The sequence below is a fragment of the Crocuta crocuta genome, unplaced genomic scaffold, assembly GCF_008692635.1.
Source record: "Crocuta crocuta isolate KB4526 unplaced genomic scaffold, BGI_CrCroc_1.0 scaffold7, whole genome shotgun sequence".
NCBI classification, from domain to species: domain Eukaryota; kingdom Metazoa; phylum Chordata; class Mammalia; order Carnivora; family Hyaenidae; genus Crocuta; species Crocuta crocuta.
The window spans coordinates 9,098,983-9,123,514 of record NW_027531904.1 but is presented as its reverse complement, the minus strand read 5'-3'; the positions used below and the strand labels follow the sequence as shown (position 1 = coordinate 9,123,514).

Here is a 24,532-nt window from a genome sequence, read left to right as displayed (position 1 = left end):
TCTCCCTCTCTCTCTGCCCCTCCCCTGCTCACACTCACTCTCTCAAAAATAAATATATTAAAAAAATTTTTAAGTAAACATTTTGTTATTTTGTCTGAATTTTCATGAAGCTTGTATTGTATTTTTTTTCTTGAATTATTATGATTTGGACAGTTCTCTTGCTAATAAATGGAGTATTTTCCTTTCATCAAAATCTAGGATATCTTTTCAATTTACATACATATGTTGGGGACTACATATGTGTATATGTATGTGGTTTTTTCCTTTATAGACTTTATTTTTTAGGACCATTTTATGTTTACAGGAAAGCTGACAGTCCACAATTCTGCTATGCCCCACTCCTCACCACCCAGTCTCCCCTATTATGGATTATCTGCATTGAGTGTGGTACAGTTATTACAACTGATGAACCAATGCTGATGTATTATTTTAACTAAAGTCCAGAGTTCACGTTCAGGTCATTGTCAGTTTTTAAAAATTTTGCGATTTTTGGCTCATTCTAAATAAAAATTCACTGAGACGCTCAATATTTGTATTTTGCATCCTTTCTTCTTCAGGGTCACCTCCAAACTGTATACACTTCAGGCCTCACCAGTTCTCGATCCATCTGAGGGAGGGGCTGAGGGTGCTTAGACCACTACAGACCAGGCGCGGCCCCATAGGCCTTATCTCACTAATGGCCCCAAGTGCCTGCAGGCCAGTAGCCTCCTTCCCATTCAACAGATGAGCAAACAGCCCACCACCAAAGGACCTTGCTCAAGGTCACCCAGTTCCCAAGAGACAGAGTGGAATTCCATCCCGGTGCCTCTTGCTGTCAAAACCATGACTTTGCCACCGATTCATCGAGCTCAAGGATTCTTTCTTACATCTGTAGATGTGTCCTACGCTGTCCCAGACAAGTCTCACAGGATATGGAGGCCTTTTTGGCATACTCACTTCTCCAGAAAGGGAATATATCGGCAGGCATGGAACAAACAGATGGTTACCATCGGGAGGTAGGGGTGGGGTGGGGAGTGAAATAGGGAAAAGGGCATAAGAGCGCACTTCACCGTGATGAGCACTGAGTAATATATGTAACCACTGCACCACCAAATTGCACACCTGAAACTAATGTAACACTATGTTAACTACGCTGGAATTTTTAAAAATAGGGATTTAAAAAAAAGACTATCAGGAAACCTATCTGATTTCCTCTTACCTCAGTGATAATATTCTAATGAATTGAGTGAGGTTGGAGATTAGACCCTATTTCTGGGAAATCGATTCCCCTACGCCAAGAGTTATCAACTCGAAATACGTAGGACTTTCACAGGCTGTTGCATACCGGTCAAGAAAGAAAGAAGAACTCTGCCCAAAGAGTAAGAAAACAGTATGATGATAAGGTATAACCACACGAGGACTGGTCAATCCAAAGGAGTACTGTCCCCTCTCACACAGCCCCCACCCCTCCGGAAGCTGGACACTTAACCCGAACAATGCCGTTGCTATTTACAATTTCCAGAACGCCTCTTTGGAGCTGAACATACCCTTCATGATAGCAAATTGTCATTACTGAGAATGTATTTGATGTCTGAAAAGAAATGAAAAGTATTAAGAGCCAAGGAAGGTAAACGAGAGGACTCAGTGAGCAACCCCTGTTTTGATACTGTGAGTGACAATAAAGTCACGATACTGATGGGGATGTGGGGTTGTGGTATAAAAGCTCTCAAGGCAACACAGAACATAAGGATGGGACTTCTGAGAGTTGCAAATGAGCTCTGCAGGTTACAGAAGTAAAAATGTTGATTTTTGATGACAGATCACGAGGTGACTTTTGGCACGTAAGTCAGAAGTTCAAGAACGGAATGGCTGTGCTGTAATAAATCTTCCTATCTCGCTTCTGTTTACTTATGAGAACAAGTTTTCCTGGTGTACACATGCAAAACAAAATAGAACAAGAAATCGGCAGTAAAAACTAAGAATAAAATTGTTGTGGAACCCAGGTCTGAACCCATTCTGGGAACGGATGATTTTTTAAGCCACCCACCCTCGTTTTCTGGAAGGATTGATTTCAACTGAAAATTTACCTTTTATGTGTAATAAGTGTTTACCAAAATTTGAAATATACTTATGTTGTGATAGTAATAATTCAGGGAGACGTTTCTAGTACTCGGAGCCTATGGCCACAGGAAATTGAAATAAATGAATTTCAAATATAATGAAATGATTTCAAATGCGACACATATTTCTTTGGAAAGTAGAATAGTGTAATCAATAAAAGACTATAGCAGAAAGGTACATCATGTTGGGATACGCTTCTGTGGGGAGAGTGGATTCAGAAGGTGAGCTCAAGGGGGAAAAAAAGCAAACTATCCACAAACTGTTCAAGAAGAACCTCTTTGTGTGATTTTTAAGGGGTAGATGGCAAGGAGAGAAATCAACATGGCATTTCCATTCTGCTGAACACTTTTTTTTTTTTTAACGCTGTAACACTTTTATTTTAGAATGTCAGCATTCACATGTTAGGAATGACATTCTCTGATACTTTCTATTTGAACGTAAGGTCAAAACTTTTAGACGTCAACCTAAATATAGGCGGAGGGGTATTTAATTTTGTGAGCACCTTTGAGGGGTACGTGACAAAGGGATCGATAACACCTAACCAACGTTCATTCAAATCTGAGGTGTCACTGAAAGTGTCCTGTCCTTTGGGCGCCTGGGTGGCTCAGTCGGTTGAGAGCCTGACCCTTCATCTTGGCTCGGGTCTTGATCTCAGGGTCGTGAGTTCAAGCCCTGTGTTGGGCTCTGGGCTGGGTGTGGAGACTGCTTAAAAAAAGAAACAATCTCGATAAATCGGACTTAAATTAAAAGTAAAAAATAAAGTGCCCTGTCCCCAAATCTTACCTGAGACCACTCCATGGCAACCCACTTGGGGCAGTCAAACAGGTTGCAGGTCTGCATGACCTTGGGTTTGGGCGCATACATGCACTTCCACTCCTCCACCTGCAGTATCTCTCCGTGCATGGACTCCTCCACACACACGAAGCTCCGCCTCTGAATGCCGCCTCCACAGGACACAGAGCACGCAGTCCAAGGGTTATGTTCCCAGCTCGAAAGCGAACAAATAAAAACACATTTACTCGTCACTGGCGTGTTCGTTTCAAGCCTGCAAACGCGACCATGACGAGTACTGCCAAAGCATTCTTTAAGCTCTCTCTAGACTATAAGCACTAGTGCACAATGTTACTAGAACCATAGAAACCCCAAGTCAGGAACTAGTCATCCAGGTGTAAAAGGGGGGTCACGTTTCTGACCAGCCACACTGCCTGAGCTCCCTCCCTAATGGCCAGACGTCTCCAGTGATGGGAGACGAGGCTGTATGAGGCAGCGCAGCCCATCCGATTCTGTAACAGATCTTCCTTATGGAGTTGAGGCCTGTTTTCCCTGAGCTCCCTATAAAGGCCCTCCTATCTATCCCTCTTACATTTTGGACTCTTTCTATAGACACTATAGTTCCTTGCAAACTTCTCAGAGCAAATTACGGAGTGGAAAACGGAAACACGTAACTCACCGAGGAAGGGGTTGGAAGTGGTCATAGGGCATGATCTCCTTAAAGCCATCGCTACAAATGAAATCATTGTGACAATGTCATTTCCAAATCAATCAACGTATTTATTTAACCAACACAGATCTGACATCCCAAAAGACAGAGCCCTTTCAGACTGAAAGACTAAATATGTCAGGTGTTGTGAACTCTGCCCCTAAACTTCCCACCACCTTTTTCGTTTTCGGGACCATCTCTGGCACATGCCTCCCAGTTAAATGAAAGTACAGAAACCAGTGGTACATATTAATCAAAGGAAAGGGTGTCTCTTAATTTAGATAAATCTATTTTTCACCCTCTAAAAAGGCTATTTATATGTTAATGATCCTAACACGCTGTCATCTCAGCAGGCTCTTTAGAAAAACATTTTATTTCATAGAATCTGTCTTTTGAAAAGGGCTCTATTAATAATTATGTTCACCTGGGGTTCCAGGAAATGGGCGGTCAGTGATAGGAAATGAAATCCACAGAGAACGCTTCCTTTTCCATTTGCACACTTCTGCCTCAGCCAGCTGGCAGAGGTCTGGGGGATTCTAGGACTTGATATTGTGCTGTTATTTTAAGATACTGCAGTAAAGCCAGGAAACTTCCCCAGGCAAGCCAAGTCAGCAGGTACTAAATTATGCAAGGGGATAGTTTATGCATAGCTTTTCTGCCTTGGCATTAAAACTTCTAACTTGCTTGCACAATGCATTATTTATCCTGAACTTAATGCGAACACTTCCAAAGTCAGAACAGGGCAATGGGTGACCCAGTTTAAAAGTGAAAATGGTGAGTTCAAGATATTTATGACTAGCAGATGGACAAGACATCGTACTTGGATGGAGAGATCTTTCCTATTGCGTGTGTAGGAGATGCTCACACAGGGTCCTTACACAGGGGGATGTGTCAGGGCACACGTACACACAGCCAGACAGGAGAGCGCAGGACTGAGTGAGCGAGCCTCGTCCCGCTGAGCAGGGCTACAAACCCAGGTAGCTGCCACCTGTGTGCGTTCAAGGTCATGTGGGGCAAATGTCAGTCTGCACGGATGGACTGGTCTCGGCAGCAATTGGTTGCTTTCTCTCTAGAGTGAACACTATGGGCAATGGTGCAGACCTCGAAGGGCAAGGGTCCATGCTGCACTCCTTCAGCTTGGGCTTGGGCTTTACATTCTCGGGGTAGTAATGGCAGTAATGGTCAGGAACCACCCTCTTCAAGCGGATATCCACACACTCAGCCGAGTTGAGCTGATAACCTAATGGGAAAAAGAAAAGGCACGTGTGACTACTGCAGCATGGCATCTTCCTGTGGTAGTGAGCCCTTGCCACTGACTTTTCTTCCCCTGGAAGGAGCTCAACTCCGTGGTGCTCATCCCCAGCTATGCAACAGAAGCACAGGGAGCCTCTGCACACACCAGCACCTGGGCCCCTCCACAGTCCCACTGAGGCTGAAACACTGTGTGGCTCCGTCCAGGAAATGGATTGGTTTGTGTGTTCTAATGATCTTCAGGTTCTTCTAAGATGATTAATTTTTTTAATTTTTTTTTAAAATTTATTTCTGGGAGAGAGAGAGACAGCATGAGCAGGGGAGGGTCAGAGAGAGAGTGAGACACAGAATCTGAAACAGGCTCCAGGCTCTGAGATGGCTGTCAGCACAGAGCCCAATGCAGGGTTCGAACCCACGAACCGTGAAATCATGACCTGAGCTGAAGTCGGACGTTTAACCGACTGAGCCACCCAGGCGCCCCTCTTCCAAGATGACTAAGACATGTGGCTGAGACTGAGAGTGATTACTGAAACTGACTATGGTCGTTTTAGGACTTTTCTTTTTTTAAAGTTTATTCATTTATTTTGAAAGAGAGAGAGAGAGAGACCACAAGCATAAGCAGGGAAGGGTCAGAGAGAAGGAGAGACAGAATCCCAAGCAGACTCTGCAACATCAGTGCAGAGCCCGATGTGGGACTCGAACTCACAAACTATGAGATCATGACCTGAGCTGAGGTCAAGAGTCAGACGCTTAACCAACTGAGCCACCCAGGAGCCCTGTCTTAGCACTTTCCATGAAAAAGGGACAACAGACTCCTTTATGGGATGCTTAGACCTCGAGTCACTCAGTGGCCAGCCTCCTGACTGTCCCCATAGCCCCGCGCCAGGACCCCCATTTCCTCATACTTCTATCTTTACTATTCCCATCCTGACTCCCCCAGATACCCCTCTTTCTTGTTTATATGTTCTCAGATACGCATCTGCCCTGTGCAATGTTGCTCACGTGCACCTGCTGGAACTAGATAGGTATTTTAAATCTTGTTCTGTTGTCTACTCTTCTCACTCGACACACTGTTGAGAGCCACCCCCCAGCCTGGTGACTGCCTCCTTCCACCACAATATCCCGGTGCTTGTGGATACTGCATTTTACCTCTTTGCCATCCTGGGGTACCCGTGGCGCCGTGGATGCCAACGAACTTCCCTAACTGGGGAAGTAAGCACTGTCCACACCGGGAGGAATGAAGTCCATCCCTGACACCGCCCCCTGCCTCCAAATCCTTCGGAGGGGAAGGGATGAAAACTCTCTCTCGATTCCATGAAATTAAAATTGCACGGTCTCTGAGGAATGAGCATTCCACATGGATGAGTGCCGGAGATTTAAAAAACAACGGACAAAATGGTGCTTCTATTTCCTGAAAGATCTGCTTCCAGGTTTCTTGTCACTACATAAGTGTCATGCTAAGTTTTCTTTCTTTCTTTCTTTTTTTTTTTAAAGGCGATTTTTTAAAACCAGAATGAGCTCTTCAGGAGAAGAAAAAAGGCTCAATGCTAAGCTCTCAGCCTCAGCCAGTTGGTCTTAAGGTCTAAAAATACACTTAAGGGCCTGGTTGCCGAGAGGAATCTGATTTTATAAACCACTAGACAGCGTTCCGCACGCCGTGGCTTGGACGTCCATGGTGTGGGGAAGGACAGACTGGTATGCGTTATAAAAAGCAAGGTCGAAACCACAAGAACGAAAATCCAAATGGAGTCAATAAAATGTTACTGGGGTGCCAATATCTGCCCGAAAGTCTACAATATCAGATGGCGGCAGCAATCAATCCAGTCCTTTCTCCAGACTGATCTTTCAAGTCCCGCGTAGATGATTACAGGCAAGCCCAGAAAATTCCAGCATCCAAGTACCTTGGGGAGCAGGGAACTGACTCGCCTGCTGATCCAACAACTCAGAAATGGCACCGACACAAATCATGTCGACTTGATTACTAACGTAATTAGGTTCTGGTAATGCTTTCCTTGTGGGTTTTGCGTGTGTGTCTATTTCCCCCCAAACAAGAACAGAACGAGACTACACCTCCTTGAATCAAAGAAACATAAAGGGAAACACGCTTTTAGGAGACAAGAGCGTACAGGTATTTACAATTTAAGGAGAGACAATTAATTTTCCTCTCTAATTTTATGGAGGTACAGGGATAACTAAAAGTGAAGGAAATAAGGCGGTTCCTATATTGTGAACAAATGTATCGGAATTCTGCCAGCGTGCAGAAAATGGCAGGCCGGGGGGGCCCCCAAAGCAGCCTGACGTTTCCCTTCTGCTCTCACCAGCACTGCTGTCTCTGGCAGCCAGTCTCACTGCCAGGTGCTCCCATTTACGGTTCCAGCAGGGGTGACTCTGTCGCTCCCTCTGCACCTGAGTCTGAGGCACATCTGTTTCCCTCCCAAGAATGTAACCAACTGAACTAAGCGGAGTCCCATTCCAAATGCCCCTCCCAGAGTGGAAAAGCTCCTCTCTCATCTCACGTACCTGAATGGGAACGTCTCTCTGGATACCTGGGTGTGAGAGGGAAGAAATTAAAAAGAAAGAGATCTTTGTCTCCTTGCGGAGTAAGAATAGTAAGAATGCCCCACCAGCTCTTTGCTTTCATTTGGGGATCCATGAGGGACTGTCATCCCTGGAGCCAGAGCCCACCTGACTCACAGGTGGTGGGATTCTGCTTCTGGATATAAGGTGTGCATGTAGGGAATCTATGGGTATGTCCCACTCACCCTGAGTCACGGATGTATCTCATAACTCACCCCCGGAGAATGCCAGGAGGGGGGACGGCCACAACCCTGTAGATTATGCAGAATTTTTAACAAAATATATGTCCAAAATATCCGGGCATAACAGATATTTCCCGAGTATCCATTAATTGCCAGACACTGTACTAGGCTCCTTGACACAAGTCATCTCATTTTATTCCCCGACAGTGCTGCAAGGGGGATCGCCCCATTTTATGGATGAGCAGACTGAGGCTCAAAGATGGCACAGAGCCAAGTAGTGGCAGAGCCAGGAAGTGGGTCCAAGTCCCTGGACTTCAGTTCTGTGGCCACACTGCCTCTTGATGGAAATGTCGTCACGCCATTTTTGGAGAACGAGTTTGGCCAAAATGAGCCTGAGGCCCAGGTTTGGAGAGACTCATTGAATTTATGCAGATCACGGGCTCAACTCCAAACCCTGTTTTCCCTCAATCAGCTTTCAAGGAGATCAAGTGTGTTTTAAGATTTTCCTTGCGATCACTGACGCAAGGTCGGTGACTCAAAGCTCTGAAGGAGTTTCTGCCTCGGAACAATGCTTGTAATGTTCACAAAATACATTCTCACTTTTGGGGGAATCGAGAAAAACAGAGAATGTTAGGGGCTGGCAGGGACTTACAGATGGCCTCTAGCGTTGTGTTTAAATCTTCATTTTTGTGATTGTGTTCAATAATGGCAAGAGCTAAGTTTTCCTCTTTGAGATAATATTAACTTTTTTGTGAATATGTTTATTTAAAAATGTTTTAAGTTTATTTATTTCTATCTATTTTGAGAAGGACAGAGCAAGTGGCAGAGGGGCAGAGACAGAAGGAGAGAGAGAGAGTCCCAAGCAGGCTCTGCACCGACAGTGCAGGGCTCGAATCCACAAACCATTAGAACATGACGTGGGTCCAAGGTGGGCACTTAACCAACTGAGCCACCCAGGGGCCTCTATTTAAATGTTAAAACGTCCATTTAAAGAAAAAACCTTAAGTAAGTAATAGCGCAAGGGTAACACAGATTTGGCAAAAGGGGTGATTAATACGGCTACAGCTGGTAGCCAAAGATTCTTGAACTTGAATGTGGACCCTAAATTCCTGGGGGGCCTGTTGAAAAGGATTAATGGGACCCACCCCCAGAGTTTCTCGTTCCGCTGGTCCAGGGTGGAGCCCAAGAATTTCCATTTCCAACAAGTTCCCGTGTGACCCTGAAGCTGCTGGCCCAGGGACCCCACTCGGAGCACCACGGTGGTAGGACCATAATCTAGCGGTCCACTGCCCAAGCCAAGTCTAAGCAGAAGTAACTGGGAAGACTGACCTTTTACCTGGTTTCCAGGGCCCCATTCAAGCCCTAGACCGTTTCTCTTTCCTTCTCAGCAACACAAACTCCTTCTGGGGTCTGGGCTACCCAGTGCTCCCCACAAAAGCACCTGCCTCCCGTCTCACAGGGAGCCTAAACCCGGAACAGAGGGCTCTGACATACAGACCCCCAGGAACCTGACACTGGCTGAGGAGCCCTCCCTGATACGCCTGGAGTTTAAGGGAAAAAAGGCAGCCTCCCCACTCGGTCTGTGGCTCTCCCCGAGGAAGTGGACGTTCTGCAGCTCTGCATGGAAGAAGCGGTTTGGGGCTGAGCTGGGTGGGGCTGACGGAGAAGGGTTTATCCTGGTTCTTCCCGCAGAGCACCCTGCGCACCCTGACCTGCTGCCCGCCGCGGGACATGGTTCCTGGGAGACACAAAGGCAAAGTCAGTGAGAGCACCGGGCTCTGGCACCGGACGGCCGTGGAGGCGGATCCCGGCTGAGCCGTCCTCCGGCTGAGCAGACGGGGGCACGTTCTTTACCTTGTCTGCGTCTCCGTTTGCTCACGCCTAACACGGCCATGCGAAGAGACCCTTCTTGGGGTTGTTTGGAAGAACAGATGTAAAGACGAACACCCCAACACGTGGCCTGCTACATGTAAATGCCCAGCACTGTGCCTGGTGCTTTGAGGGGAAGTTAGCAACATAAAGCCTTCTAGCAATTCCAGGAACCACTTGGGTTCTTGGGTTGGCACTAGTTTAGAAGCATTTACTCCTCAATTTAAAAATTCAGTTTATTAGAAGAGACTTATGGTAACGGAGGCCCTGGTGGCCGCCTCATTTCCTCCAGGCAGACGCTTTCTCCATGTTAAACAGCTGACTATCTGCCACCTGTGCCTGTAAATATGTGTAGCATGTGTGCAGAGCCCAGAACCTTCCTTAACTGTCTGTGAAATCCTTGAACTAAGCAAGCGGTAAGCAGGGTGTTCCTCTGACCACTTAGCAGCTGCTCTTTCTCTTTCTGGTAATTTATGCTCTGGCAGCTACCTACCTGAGGGAGCACGGGGTGGAGATCTAAATGTTAGAACCGACGCCTCCATTAACCAAGTTATTTGGTCTCTCTGTTCTTTAGGTTTTCCGTTGAGAATTAAAAATAACCCATGCTTTATGAACATGTAAGATAAAAAATGCAAGAACACACGGAAATACGTCTCTAGCTTTTTGCAAGAAGTCAAAGGTGTTTTCCAAATCCTGTTTTCACCTGTCCCCAAGATAAAGGCAAACACGCATTTGTTCACACCTCTGAGATCGAGGCTGCTGAGTAGGACGCTGTGTGACCACACACCACCAATCACCACACGCATTTTACAGTCAGCTTCAAAAAACACAAGTGTGTCATTTCTAACTCTGAGCTCTAAACACTCAGGGCCGAAGTCCGTGCCTCACCTCCTCCACATGTGACGGTGCAGGGGAAAAAGTCGGTTTGTCTCCACTGATGACTGATCGGCTGGTAGAAGAAGAACTGGACCACACTGTCCTTGGCCGCCATGTACCTGGTCTGGACAGAGAGAACCGTGAGGATCCATCTGCATACGGTGAGCTAGCACTTCCCGCACCTTCCCACAGGAGACCAGTGTGTCTCACTGACGCACACCATCACACATCTCTCACAACCAACGGCGGCACAGGCGGATCCCAAAACGTCTAACGTGATAACGTTTCATTCGGGGTTGCCACAAAGAGGGGCTCAGAAGACCTTCAACCACTCTGCCCAGAGTCGTTGTTCCAGACAATTCCATGCCTGGAAGGGAGTTCTCAAACGGGTAGGTGGCCTTTTCTATTTGTTTGTGTAACTTCTTTCCTTTCTCCCTGATACATCTGAGTTTAATTTCCACGAGAGCAGGGGCTGAGACAGTCTCCGCTTCTTTGCACCATCTCACATGCCTGGAACTCTCACACCTGCAATAATTCTTACACTTTCATCGTTATGCAAATCCTTCCAAAAAGGTCTTCTGAAACGCACAGCTGGAGAAATGTACACAAATATGTGGTGTTCGCACTCGAGCATTCCAGCATCTGACTAAAGAGAAGGGGCGCCACCGCGCGTGAGCCAGGGACGGAAGAGGAAAGTGCTGTTGAGGGATAACACTCACGGAGCACATTCTCCGGCTACTTTTCTCTCTTCTTCCCTACTGACCGAACAAATGAGTGAACCAAGGGAAACTCCCAGAATGCAATGAAAGGAGAAAAAGAAATAGAATTCGTGCAGGATCCGTCCAGAAATGCCAACACCAGAATGGATTTCAAGCTGGAGCCAACCGAGGTCATCATGAAGAGCCAATATTGGATGATATGATTGCTGAGAATCTCCTGGACCTTAAGAAAGACAGGTGTACTTGGTTTAAAAATATTCAAGTTCTGAGCAGACATTTTTAAAAGGTACAACAACTGGGATAAAGAAAAGTCTTAAACGTTTTCAGGAAGAAAAAGAAATGATTACCTACGAAACAGAATCAGATTGGCATCCGATTCCTCATAGGTGAGCCTGGATGGAAGAAAGCAAGATCACACCTTCAGAGTGCTGAGCGGCAATAACTTTTCGTCTAGACTTTTGTAACTAAATTACTAATCAACAATCAAAGATCAACGATCAATCTATGATCAAATTATCTATCACAATCAGTGAAACAGATATCTTCAGACACAGAATGACTGAAATTGTACCACTTGAGACCCTCACCAGAAAAAAAAAAGAAAAACAAAAAGACGACTAAAAGGTGTTAAACAAGAACTAATATAAAAGCAGAAGAAGGTAGATGCAAGCAGCAATAATGATGAACTAAATTAATAAAGCTTATTCATAAATGGGAGGAAGAGTTGACTAAAAGATAATATTTGGATGTATTTGATTATAAAGCAGTAGAAAAACTGTAGCGGGAGAAGCTGTCAGGGAGGTNCGTGAAGCGCTTCTAGAAGGTTTTGCCCTAGCTGTGGAGGAATGGCTTGTCTCTGATGAATCCTGCCAGGGAGAGTGAGAACACTGCTTATAATGCATTTCTAACGCATTTGAAGGCGTCAGAGAACCCCCATACCAGTGAGTGTTTGCAGGGCCAAGACCCCAGACACAAAGGAAGCCCAGAGAGGCGAGCATAACATTTGGCACCGCCTCTGGCACCACATTTCTGCTCACGGCATTTTCCATCGTGAGTGGTGACTGAGTGGCTGAGAAGCTGAGCAGACCTGTCATCAGACTTGCGTGGCTCAGAACAAACACTGGAGCTCGATGTCCACCCAGCCGAGGGGGGGCCCAGTAAATGCCCCACGTGCCCAACAGGGACCCCAAAAAAGCTCGATCCTAGCATTGAGTATGAACTGGAAATAGACCAGTTTTCAAAGGGAATGAAGGCCAGGTTCCAATTATTTCAATTCCTTGTTGGCCGGAGGTAACTGGCTGCTAACCTATCTTCCAGAAGCAGAAATTAATCCAGTCTCAAAGCATATCTGTAATCTTTCATCCACTATATACAGCAAAACTTAAAAATAACCAGGCACACACAAAAATAAAAATTAACAACAATCAAAAAAGGTGCAACGATACACTAAAAATGGAATTAGAGAATCTCTAGATATTGGCATCACCAGACAGAAACTTAAACACCTACTTATACTGCCGCCAACTCCTGAAATTTTAGCTTTGGCTTCAGATCATGTTTCACAAGACCCCGTAAAGGGCCAGGGTCTTAAAACATCAGCGTTAGCACATGGCTCCCTTCTTGGGCTCTGTGTTTTGGAGAACCTGGACTAAGACATGATGGTTAAAATGCTTAAGAAACTAAGTAACAAGACAGAGAATTTCACTAGAAACAAAGAAGCCACAAAAACAAAATGGCAATTCTAGAAGAACGAGGCACAGTACTTTAAATCAGTGTCTCAGTGGACAGACATGACAATGGATTAGACTGGGGTTCAGTAACTATCTTCACAAAGAATCAGAAAGTAAATATAATATTCAGTCCATATTGTCCCCATTACAGTTACTCAACTTGGCTGGCATAGGAAAAAGGCAGCCACAGACAATCTGTAAACAAAGGGCCGTGGCTGTGTTCCAGCAAAACTCCACTTACAAAAACAGGCCGTCAGCTTGCTGGCCAGGATCTGCTGACCCCCGGATTACATACAATTGAAGAGAGAATCAGTAAACAGACACGTAAGAAGGAAGTGGAAAGTAGACATGAGAGATGAAGGTATAAATGTAGTCCCTGAAAAAGAGAACCCAGAGAATGGCATGGAAACTATACCCACAGAGGTGATAAATGAGAATCTTCCTAAACTGATGGCAGATATCATGCCAGAGTTGTGAAGCAGCACAAACCTCAAGCAGGAGAAAGCCACTAATTACATCACAGTCAAACTGATGAATACCAGGGGTGCCTGGGTAGCTCAGTCAGTTGAGTGTCCGACTCTCGATTTCTGCTCAGGTCATGATCTCATGGCTCATGGGATCAAGCTCCACATCAGGCTCTGTGCTGACAGCACAGAATCTGCTGAGGATTCGCTCTCTCCCTTGTTCTTTCCCCCTCNCACAAACCTCAAGCAGGAGAAAGCCACTAATTACATCACAGTCAAACTGATGAATACCAGGGGTGCCTGGGTAGCTCAGTCAGTTGAGTGTCCGACTCTCGATTTCTGCTCAGGTCATGATCTCATGGCTCATAGGATCAAGCCCCACATCAGGCTCTGTGCTGACAGCACAGAATCTGCTGAGGATTCTCTCTCTCCCTTGTTCTTTCCCCCTTCCCAACTTGCATGTGTGCTCACTGAATAAATAAAAAAAATAAATATTCAAAAGTTGATGAAAACCAAAGAGGAAACACTTAAAAGCAGACAGGGAGAAAGACATGTTACCTTTTACAGCATACAAATAAGACTGACAGCTGACTTCTGAAGAGAGTAAGTGGAAGCCAGAAGACAATGGAGAGATACCCTCAAAGTGCTGAAAGAAAATAGTTTCAAGATGGTAAAGTGGTCAAGCCACTAGAAGAGGTAACGACTCTAAATGTGAATGTACCTAACAACCTACGCTCAAAGATAAATAATTCGAAATTAACAAGAATAGAAGAAAATTAGACAAAGGTCACAGTCACTTTGGCAGTTTTACCATATCCCTTGTGGTAACTAATAGAATGAGCAGACAAAAAACAGTAAGGCTATATTTTTTAATAAATAGAAATAAATTAATAAATTAATAAATGACCACACTGATGTATGGACACTGTGCCCAACAACAGAAGACTACACATCATATCTTCTAATATTTGTTATACTCTGAGTCACAAACTAAGTTTTAACAGATTTCAAAAAAAATTGATATAATATAGAGTACGTTTTTTGACTATAGTAGAATTAGGTTATAAAATAACAATGAGAGGGGTGCCTGGGTGGCTCAGTCAGTTAAGCATCCAACAACTCTTGATTTTGGCTCAGGTCATAATCTCATGGCCATGAGATTGAGCCCCATGTCAGGCTTTGTACTGAGCATGGAGCCTTCTTAAAATTCCCTCTCTCTCTTTCTTCCTCTCCCTTTGCCCCTCTCTCTTACTCATGCTCACGCTCTCTAAAAATAAAATAAGAATGAGATTACTTTAAAATTCCTACATACTTGGAGAGTATACTTCTAAATATTCTATAAGTCAAGGAATACATCACTTTGAAAATTACAATTTGACTGAATGATGATGGAAAATATTTCATATCAAAATTTGTGTAATTAAATATAAGGAATGATTGGAGTGAAATTCATAGCCTTAAATTCATGTGTTATGGGTGGAAAAAGGATGAAAATCAATCCCCTGAACATCCAGCTAGAAAAGTTAAAAAAGTAACAACTTATTAAATCCAGAGACAGAAGGATGGAAATAACAAAGATGTGAGTGGATATTAATGATATGGAAAGGAAACAACATTAAAATGTTAATAATGTAAATGAAAAGGTGTTTCTGTGAAAAGTCTAATAAAAGCGATAGCCCTCCAAAATGACTGATCAAATAAAAAGAAAGTAGGGACAAATAATCAGTACCAGGAATGAGAAAAATGACTCACTACAGATCCTGGAGACAATGAAGAAATAGTAAGAAGATACTAAGAAAAAAATCTCTGCCAATAGCTTTAAAAAAGTTATTTGAACTTTGGAAATATTGTGGGTTCTATTCCAGGCCAATAAAGCAAATATCACAATAAAGTGAGTCAAATGAATTTTTTGGTTTCTCAGTTATGTTTACACTATGCTGTAGTCTATTAAGTGTGCAATAGCATTATGTCTAAGAAAACAATGTGTGTACCTTCATTTAAAAATACTTTATTGCTAAAAAACACTAACAATCATCTGAGCTTCCAGCAGACTGTAATCACTGATCATAAATCACCATCACAAGCACAGTGATAATAAAAAAGTTTGAAATATTGCAAGAATTACCAAAAGGTGATGCAGAAACACAAAATGAGCAAATGCTGTTGGAAAACTGGCACCATTAGGCTTGTTCAACTCAGGGATGCCACAAACCTTTGTGGCAGTTTGTATCCAAAAAAATCTACAGAGTGCAATAAAATAAAGTGCACCTATAAACAAAGTCCTTGAAACAAAACTGACATAAAAGGAAACTAAAAGTATGAAGAGTTGTATATATTTTAAAGACACTCAGTGCACACTTCTAAAAATTTACTGCTAAGTATTTCCAAATATTTAAAGAAGAAATAACACCAATTTTAAACAAACTGTTGCAAAGAATGAAAAATGAAGAAATATTTCTAAACTTGTTTTATAAAGCCAGTATATATTAACACCAAGCCCTGACACAAATAAAATCTAAGAAAGAAAACCTCTTCTGGACAAAGCTACCAAAAAAAAAATGAATAAAGTAATTTAAAATTATACCCTGTGATATATAAAGGAATAATGCTTTTTATTAATAATAAAAAATAAATTCTAATAAGTAAATACTAATAAATTATAATAATGATAATAACCAAGTGAAGTTTATTACAGAAGGGAAGATGGGTTTAATATTTAAAAATCAACATAACTCTCACTATATTAAAAAGTATATATGATCACTTCAAAAGATACAGAAAATGCATTTGAAAAAATTCCATACTTATGTGACAATGGAAGCAAATCAGAAAACATTTCTTCCATCAGATAAACTATAAAAAACTCGTGGCAAACATCACACAGGATGAAGAATTATAGAGCTCTCTGCCTCTGAATGAGAAGCATGACAAGAATAATTGCTGTCACTAAATCTATTCAATATCATACCAAATGTCCTAAGTAGTACAATATAGCAAGAAAAATAAAGAGAATATACAAGGATTGGTAGAGGAGAAGCAAAATTATCATCATTACAGGTATCATAATTGTTTATGTACCTAATTCAAAAGAATCTATAAACTATTAGAATTAATATTTGTTAATATAGTAAGAATACAGTGCCAGTTTACAAAAATCAGTTAGATTTCCATAACTTCAGCACAAATAAATAGGAAAAAAAATCCATTTACAATAACATCAGAATAGGAAACAACTGGGAATAACAGAATATATGACTTACACACTGAAAATTACAAACATTATTGAGAGACAAAATTTTAAACTAAGTAAATGGATGGGGATAACATATGTATGGATTGGAAAAATTGGGATGGGAAAGCTTTCGGTTTTCTCCAAGTTGACCTACAGATTCAATGCAATTCTAATCAAAATCCAAAAGAATTTTATAAAATTTGACAGGCGTACTTGATATGGAAATGCAAGGAGTCAAGAATATCAAAGATCATCTTTAAGGACAAAGTGGGGGAATGCACAATAACAAATATCAAGACTTGTCTCAAGGCTACAGTAATGAAGTCACAATGGTGCTTACAGACAGATCAATGAAACAGAACAGAGTCCAGAACCAGACCCGTACACATATAGTTTTGGATTTAAGACAAATGGGGAAAGAGCTATCTTTTCACCTAAAGGTTTTGGGTCAGTGGATAGTTGTGGTAAAAGATAATGATTCTACTCCACAACATGTGTGAAAAGCAATTCTAGGTGGATTACAGCTCTTAATATGACAATTTAAAAAAAGGGGTTCCAGAAAAACTCACAGAAGTATAGTTTCATAACCCTTGATCCTGAATGAGGCAAAGATTTCCTAACCAAAATACAAATAGTCCATGCATCAAGTTAAAAATCGATAGCTTGCACTACAACAAAATTAAGAGTTTCTGAATGGGAAAACTGAATGCCCTAAATACATGTAATGGAGAAAAAAAAAGTTTGAAAATAAAATGAATTAAGAATTGGGCTCCAGAAGCTAAAAACACCATACCAAAATAAATCAATGTAAAGATAAAGGAAAGAAACAAAAATAAAAATTTACATAAACTGAATATTTTTTAAACTCTGAGTTAATCAATAAAACCAAAATCTGGTTCTTAGATGTCTCAGAGACAAATCTTTGGATGGTTTGAATGAAATGAAAATTAGATCAGGAACCAGTGAACAACTTAAGGAATGAAAGAGACATAGTTACAGGTACAATGGAGTTTTTTTTTAATGATAAGGGAATATACTATGATTATGTTTGAAGAGTTGGAAGACTTAGATGAACTGGATACTCCTCTAGCAAAATATAAGACTTGAAATTGGCTCAGAAACAGAACCCTAAATAAATCAACAAGCCTAAGAGGGACTAAAATAGTTTTCTGAGTCTTGACCATTATCACCAAAAAGAGGAAGAAAAAAGAAAGAAAACGCATTAAACCCCAATGTTTTCCATAAAGAGATGATGACCTTACTGAAGCAGATGGATGTAATTGCTGACCAATATCCACTTCCCTTTCCAATTCTGCCAAAGGCTCACTCCTGTTCCGGCCTTCATTCCTCCCCATGGGTCTTAGAGAGCGCCTGACTGTCCCATGTGGCCATGGTGGTCACAGCTGCCTTGCCAGCTGTGGGCGCCGCCTCCTCACACGGCTGCAACAGCTGGGCGGTGCCTGTGGCAGGTCAAGGTCCCCATGGGCTGCTCCCACCTGGGGGTTAGAGGCTGGCTGTTTCCTGGGAGATGCTGCACCATGTGATAGATGACTCTGGCTCAGGGCCCCCCCTGTAGCCTTGCAGAACCCCCTAGAGCCACCCTCCAATTTAAGATGCTCCCACCCAACTTTCTCTCCTTCCCTCTCTCCTCTGCTTCTGGTCAGATCTTCACTGCTGCCGGACAGCTCCCTGGTCTCTCTTGGCTCCATCTTGGCTCTTCCTCCTGGTATTTTGCTCATAAATGTCTTGCATATCTAATCCTGTCTCAGCATCTGCTTCTTCTTCTTTTTTTTTTTTTTGAGCAATTTTAGATTTACTGAAAAACTGAGCAGAAAGTACAGCATTTCCAATAACCACCAACACACACCAGTTTCCCTATTATTAACGTCTTGCATTGGTGTGGTACATTCGTTACTATTAATGAATCAATATTGGTACATTTTTTTCATTGTTATTTATTTATTTACTTATTTATTTTGAAGCCATTTCTTTTTTTCCTTTTTTTTTAAATTTAAACTTTAGTTAGTGGGGCTCCTGGTGGCTCAGTTGGTTAAGCATCTGACTCCAGCTCAGGTCATGATCTCATGGTTCATGAGTTCAGGCCCCGCGTCGGGCTCTGTGCTGACAGTTCGGAGCTTGGAGCTGCTTCGGATTCTGTGTCTCCCTCTCTCTCTGTTCCTCCCCTGCTTGCCCTCAGTATCTCTCACTCTCAAAAATAAACATCAAAATAAATAAACACATACAGTGCAACACTGGTTTCAAGCTAGCACCCGCATCTTGAAGGACCCAGGAGGACTACCACCCAGGGGAAGGCGGAGAGCGAGCACATGACCCAAGTCTTGTCAAGAAGAGGGGGTAAAAGGTCTGTTGCAGAACTCATGAGAAAAATTTTCCCTGCCGAGAAGGCTCACAAGAAATACTGGGCTTCTGGACAGGGTCTTCTCTGCACGTTAGCTTTCCAGTCTGAATGCAGGGCACTTACACGCCAATTAATTTGTTTAGAAGTTGACACATAACATTGCATCTCTTTAGGCAACACTCTGTCGGTGGGGAAGTGGCCCGTCTCTCCGCTGTCCCGTCCTTCAGACCGACCTCTGTGGTGCTTTTCCACCTGTGACATCAGAGTCAGGAAAGGAGGGACGGCTTAGATCCCTGTGTGAAGGTCCTCATCCTGTCGCTGGGTCCTCCGGCCCCTGGGAGGACGGCAGCGAGCTTCAGAACCAGTGGCCTCGGCTGTGTTCCCTCCTGGCCGGAGGACGGTGGGCTCCTCTGGTGACCTGCCCGGTCCACGTGCTTCTCGTGCTGCAGGTTGTCAGGGGTGCGGCTGTGACTCCTGCCCGGTCCCTGGCCTGGCCTTGAGCCCCTTACCTAGGACACCATCCGCTTGACTGCCCAAACCAGGATGATTCTTTTTTTTTTTTTTAATTTTTTTTTAATGTTTTTTATTTATTTCCAGGAGAGAGAGAGAGAGACAGCGTGAGCAGGGGAGGGTCAGAGAGAGAGGGAGACACAGAATCTGAAGCAGCTCCAGGCTCTGAGCTGGCAGTCAGCACAGAGCCCGACGCGGGGCTCGAACCCACGAACTGCGAGATCATGACCTAAGCGAAAGTCGGACGCTTAACCGACTAGGCCACCCAGGTGCCCCCAAACCGGGATGATTCTGAGCGTGAAAGGAAGGACCAGAGATTAAGCCAGAGCCACAGGCACAAACTGGGTCTTTCCCGAACAAAGTAGGATGTGCGGTAGCTCTACCTTTACCCTTTGGCTACAGGGTCATTTGCCCCCACTGTGCCAGCCCCTCTAAGGTTGGCCAGCCAAGGGCACGGGGAATTTCCCAGACACCTTTGGTGCCACGTGGGGTTGAGGGAGCTTCCGGTGGCTCAACTCATGCTCAGCCTGCGACTAAACATTTCATGACATTAATGCCAATTCCATTCCAACGTGGCTTCCTCAGGTTGTTGCCGATGGAAGTAAACACCCTGTGGGGCATTTTCCTCTCAGGCTTCTAGATGAAAAGTGGAGCATAAGCTCTTTTTCTGCCTTTGCTTTGAAACCTAGTTAAGATGCTTCCCTGCTCTGGAGAATGACTGGCATCATGACACGTCTTCTTGCCTCACCCCCCCCAGCCTGTCTCTCTGCACACCCTTGCCGGACCCCCTCACGACAGTGTACACCCTCCTGGACACGGGTGCTGAGGACACTAAGCCCACTGAGCGGCCTTATGGGGGAACGGGCGCCCTCCCTACACTGAAGAAGAAACACTCCAGTCTCCCGAGCTTGGTCCTTGACATGTTACGGGAGCTGAATCAATTTACAAAAAGCCTCAGTTCTCTCCATAAGCCTGATTATCAAGACAAAAGTCTGAACTGAAGGAGGAAGAGGAGGAGGAAGAAATGAAGGAGGAGGGGGAGGGAAGGAAAGAGAGGAGCAGGAAGAAGTTCCTAACGTAATAATAACAAGATGAACGATGCTCACTCTTTGAATTCCTGCTAACAACACCCCAGTCGCCCACCAACACTTTCAAACCCCCGGGGCAGATTGCTCTGCTGACGAGACAGATGGTCAAGTAGACAGAATAGCAACACAGACGTGCATACTGACATGTGTAAAAGTATATTACTTGCATTTCATTAAGAAAATGATTTTCTAACAATGGTAAGAAAATAAATTCAGATTCAACTACCTTACTTGGCCCCTTGAAATCAAGTTCCAAAATTTATAGACTATTTATACAAAACTCGGCTTTCTTCTTTTTTAAAATAAATGTGTATATACAGTTTATGCATATAATTTAGCTGTGAATTCTGGTAACTACTAGAACACTACTGGAACTGCCTTCACCAAGAATTTTCCCTCTGCAGACCACATGACAGCCGATATCGGGTGAGATTTCAAAAGTCTCTGCCTCTGTGGTTAATGGTAAGTCTTCATGTTGATAGGGAATTCTGATCGACAGACATGATGAAATAGGTTCTGTCGGGTACTAGTATGGGTTGAATGGGTTCCCCAAAAAAAGATATGTTTAAGTTTTAAGCCATGGTGCTTCAGAATGCCATCTTATTTAGAAATAAGTAGGGTCTTTGCAGATCTAGTCAAGTGAAGGTGAGGTCATTAGGGTGGGTCCAATCCAATATGGCTGGTGTCCTTAGGGAAAAGGGAAATGTGCCTGCAGAGGCGGACATGCCCAGACAGAGATAGGTGAAGGCCAAGGGAGAACGCCCAAGGAGACAAGCAGCTGGGGAGACGCATGAAACTGATGCTCCCTCAGTCCTCAGAAGGAACCAATCCTGCCCACACCTTGATCTTGGACTTGTAGCTTCCAGAAATGGGAGTCAACAACTGTCTGTCCTTCAAGTCACCCAGTTTACAAAGGTGCTTTTACAGTAGCCTCAGGAACCTAGTACAGCCACCGACGCTAACAACTGTGTCTTGCTGTGTTCTCAAATACCTGTGAATGTACAAATTCAGTCACTGTCTATGCCACATTGCAGGGACCTGCTCTTTGAGATAAAGGAAAACAGTTTCAAATCGTCATATCCTTGGATCAGGCAGAGGTGCTATCGTAACGTCCAGAAGGAAAGGAGAGACAGTGTAAGGAGAGAACACAACACATATATAGAGCTGAGGTTGAGGGAAACTGACGGCAGAAGGTGTTCACCGGAAAATGAGTGGGAAGAGGAACCAGAAAATCTTTCCTTGCAGACACACAAAATATCTCACTGCGAAGAAATGTGACAGGCATCTGGAATAAAAAGGAAGGTTTTAGACCAAGGAGAACTTTTTTTTCCCTCCCTTAAGATGGATATGTTGCAGAAGAGAGGGACACCGCCAGCAGAGTTAAAAGTGGTGACCCATGGAAAGACAGGTCTTTACCAAAGCCATTTCGTTTTGTTCTCATGGGCGTACGCTTAAAATTGATATTTACAAACACCTACTCGCATATGTAACTGTTCAGAAAATTCTCCCTGAACAGATAGTGCCTATGGTACCCTCCAATCAACATGGCACAGACATGAAGTACTTGATCAGGACTCTCTACTGCTAGCTGGTGGCAGCATCAACACATTCAAACCGCGGGGGCGCTAACGCAAAATACCATGACCCAGTAGTGCTGTGACAAAGGTCATCCATGAGAAACAGGCCATTCAAGAAACCAAGAATACATAAATCTACTGGAAAGAAAAGAAGTGTAATTTTCAAGAATGGTCCAGTCATGAAAACAGAACTTCTGAAAAAATAGAAAAACATTTTTTTGGTCTCACTGGTGCAGTGAATTGCTAGGCTTTACAATGGGGACTACAGCCACAAAGGCATCTGACATCCCGCGGAGGTCTTCAGAGGTTGCTCATGATGTCAGAATATAATGGTTTTCAACAGTCCGTTTATTACAAGCTCGTGACGTAAGGTCTAGTCTGTGCCTCAGTACCCCCGGGGCACGCCCATGGCCGAGCCACATGAGTACTGAGCTGGTCTCCAAGCTACAGTCTCAGGTTGGAGTTGGCTGTTCCACTTCTAGACCCGCCACCCTCGGGTGATGGGAATGGGAAGAGATACAGCAACGCACACGGCCGCCCACCATCGACGACCGACCTCATGCACACTTTCAACTTCCCTAACTGCAGCCACACCTGACGCTATGATGAGCCGTGAAGTTGTGAGCGGAACCAAAGGTCATCACCTTAGCAACAACCCAGGCTGGGTAAAACTATAGTGATCCCAGCAAAAAGAAAAGAAAGAAGAAAAAAAAAAGAAAAAATGGGGGGGGGGAAAAGGAAAAGTAACCGATGGAAAAGTATATTTCCTAGAAACCCACATTATTTGGACAAGCTTATAAGTCAGGGAAAAAAAAAAACCACCAGAGTCACATTGCTTCATCACGGGGTCTGATTTTGCCAGCTTCTCTCCCACCAAGCACACACCACATTTATGAAAGAAAATGGCCATAGGCGTGAAAATCAGGCTCCAGTTATGCATGAGTCAGACAGTTGTGTGCAACACCTTCCTTGATGGATATACGTATGTGTATATATATATATTTATTTATACATGTATATATATATATATATATTTATACATGTATATATATTTTAAGACCTTTCAGTGACAAGAGATCAAAAGCTTTCCAGGAGTTAAAGTTAAAGACCAGAATTGTTTATTAAATCTGAGAAAACCAGAACCCAGGGAAGAAAACAGAAGATAGTACTAATTCAGACAGGGACAACGTGCCACTGAAATGTATTCTATTAAGGGGTGAACACAGAATTTGGCCAGAAGGTGTAAAAGAATTTTTATTTATGCAAGTGATACATGTTCTTCTCTTTAAGAATTGTTTTAAGTATCAGAATATTGTAAGTAAAGCTGAGATCACTCCCTGAAAGTGTCTATCCCTTCTAAAATAACCATCTTTTTTTAATGTTTTCAGTTTAGGGTGTATCCTCTCAAATCTTTTCTAAAAATGTTTACTTATTGATTTTGAGAGGGAGGAGGAAAGGCAGAGAGAGAGAGAGAGAGAGAGAGAGAGAATCCCAAGCAGGCTGTGTACCGTCAGCGCACAGCCTGACAATACTTGACCTCATGAACTGTGAGATCAGGACCTGAGCCAAACTCAAGAGTTCGACGCTTAACCAACTGAGCCCCCAGGTACCCCATATCCAATGAAATCTTAAAAAAACCATGTGCACACACCAACCGGTAGAAATATATGGTTTATATGGACGTGACATATGGTGTCATTTTTTACACATGGTGTCAATAAACAACATATTTTCCATGCTGATGTTGCAACCAAACAATATCGTGAAGCAGTAACCTTTGTGGCTGTTCCTTCCATTCCATCATTTTACAAGGATCTCCTACACAGAGATCTCCAAGATGGCCTGGGAAGAACACAGGTTGTCTGAAAGGAAAGGTACCTGTGTGTCCGCATGTGTGCGTGTGTGTGTGTGTGTGTGCATGGGCACTCGTGCATGTGTGTATGTGTGCGTGTGCATGGGTGTGAGTGCATGTGTGCACATGTGCATGTGTGCACGTGTGAGTGCATTTGTGTGTGAGTACATGTGTGAATGCATTGTGTATGTGCATGAGTGTGTGCATGTGTGGGTGCATATGTGCGTGTGTGTGTGCATGCAAGTGTGTGTTTTACTACTTGAGAATCAAATGGGAAAACCCTCTGAGCACAAGAAGCTCAGAACTTACGCATAACAATGCGCCCAAGAGAAAGAACAGAAGGAAAGGAAGATGCCAATTATACTTCCCAAAAGCCTTTTAAAAATGCTATTGCCCAAAAATAACACGGGCTTGCTGCTTTAAGGGCTTGACACAGAAGTCACTTACACGTCTATGAGTGGCAAGGAATGACTGCGAGAGGCAACCTACACGTGTGTGAGCTGACGCTCATGGCTTCAATGTCAGGAACACAACGGGGAGCGGTGGGCCCACGGCACGGAGGGAGCGTGCCCTGAGGGGAAAGCCCCCGGTACCCTGCTGCAGCCAGTTACTGCCAGGACCAAGTGTGAGCTAGCAGTCGCAGCTTCCCATTTTTAAAGAGACGCC

At 43.7% G+C, this 24,532-nt stretch overlaps 1 protein-coding gene across 1 annotated transcript in view; it reads right to left on the bottom strand.

The window, feature by feature from the left end:
• Positions 1-24,532, bottom strand: part of ADAMTSL3 (ADAMTS like 3) — a 292,158-nt gene that overhangs the window by 120,901 nt on the left and 146,725 nt on the right. The window contains exons 14-17 of the mRNA XM_077774280.1: positions 10,348-10,459; positions 4,682-4,820; positions 3,551-3,601; positions 2,884-3,088 (exon numbers count right to left, since the gene is read on the bottom strand). Of these exons, the coding sequence (XP_077630406.1) occupies positions 2,884-3,088; positions 3,551-3,601; positions 4,682-4,820; positions 10,348-10,459 (507 nt within the window). The remainder of the gene's footprint in view (positions 1-2,883; positions 3,089-3,550; positions 3,602-4,681; positions 4,821-10,347; positions 10,460-24,532) is intronic.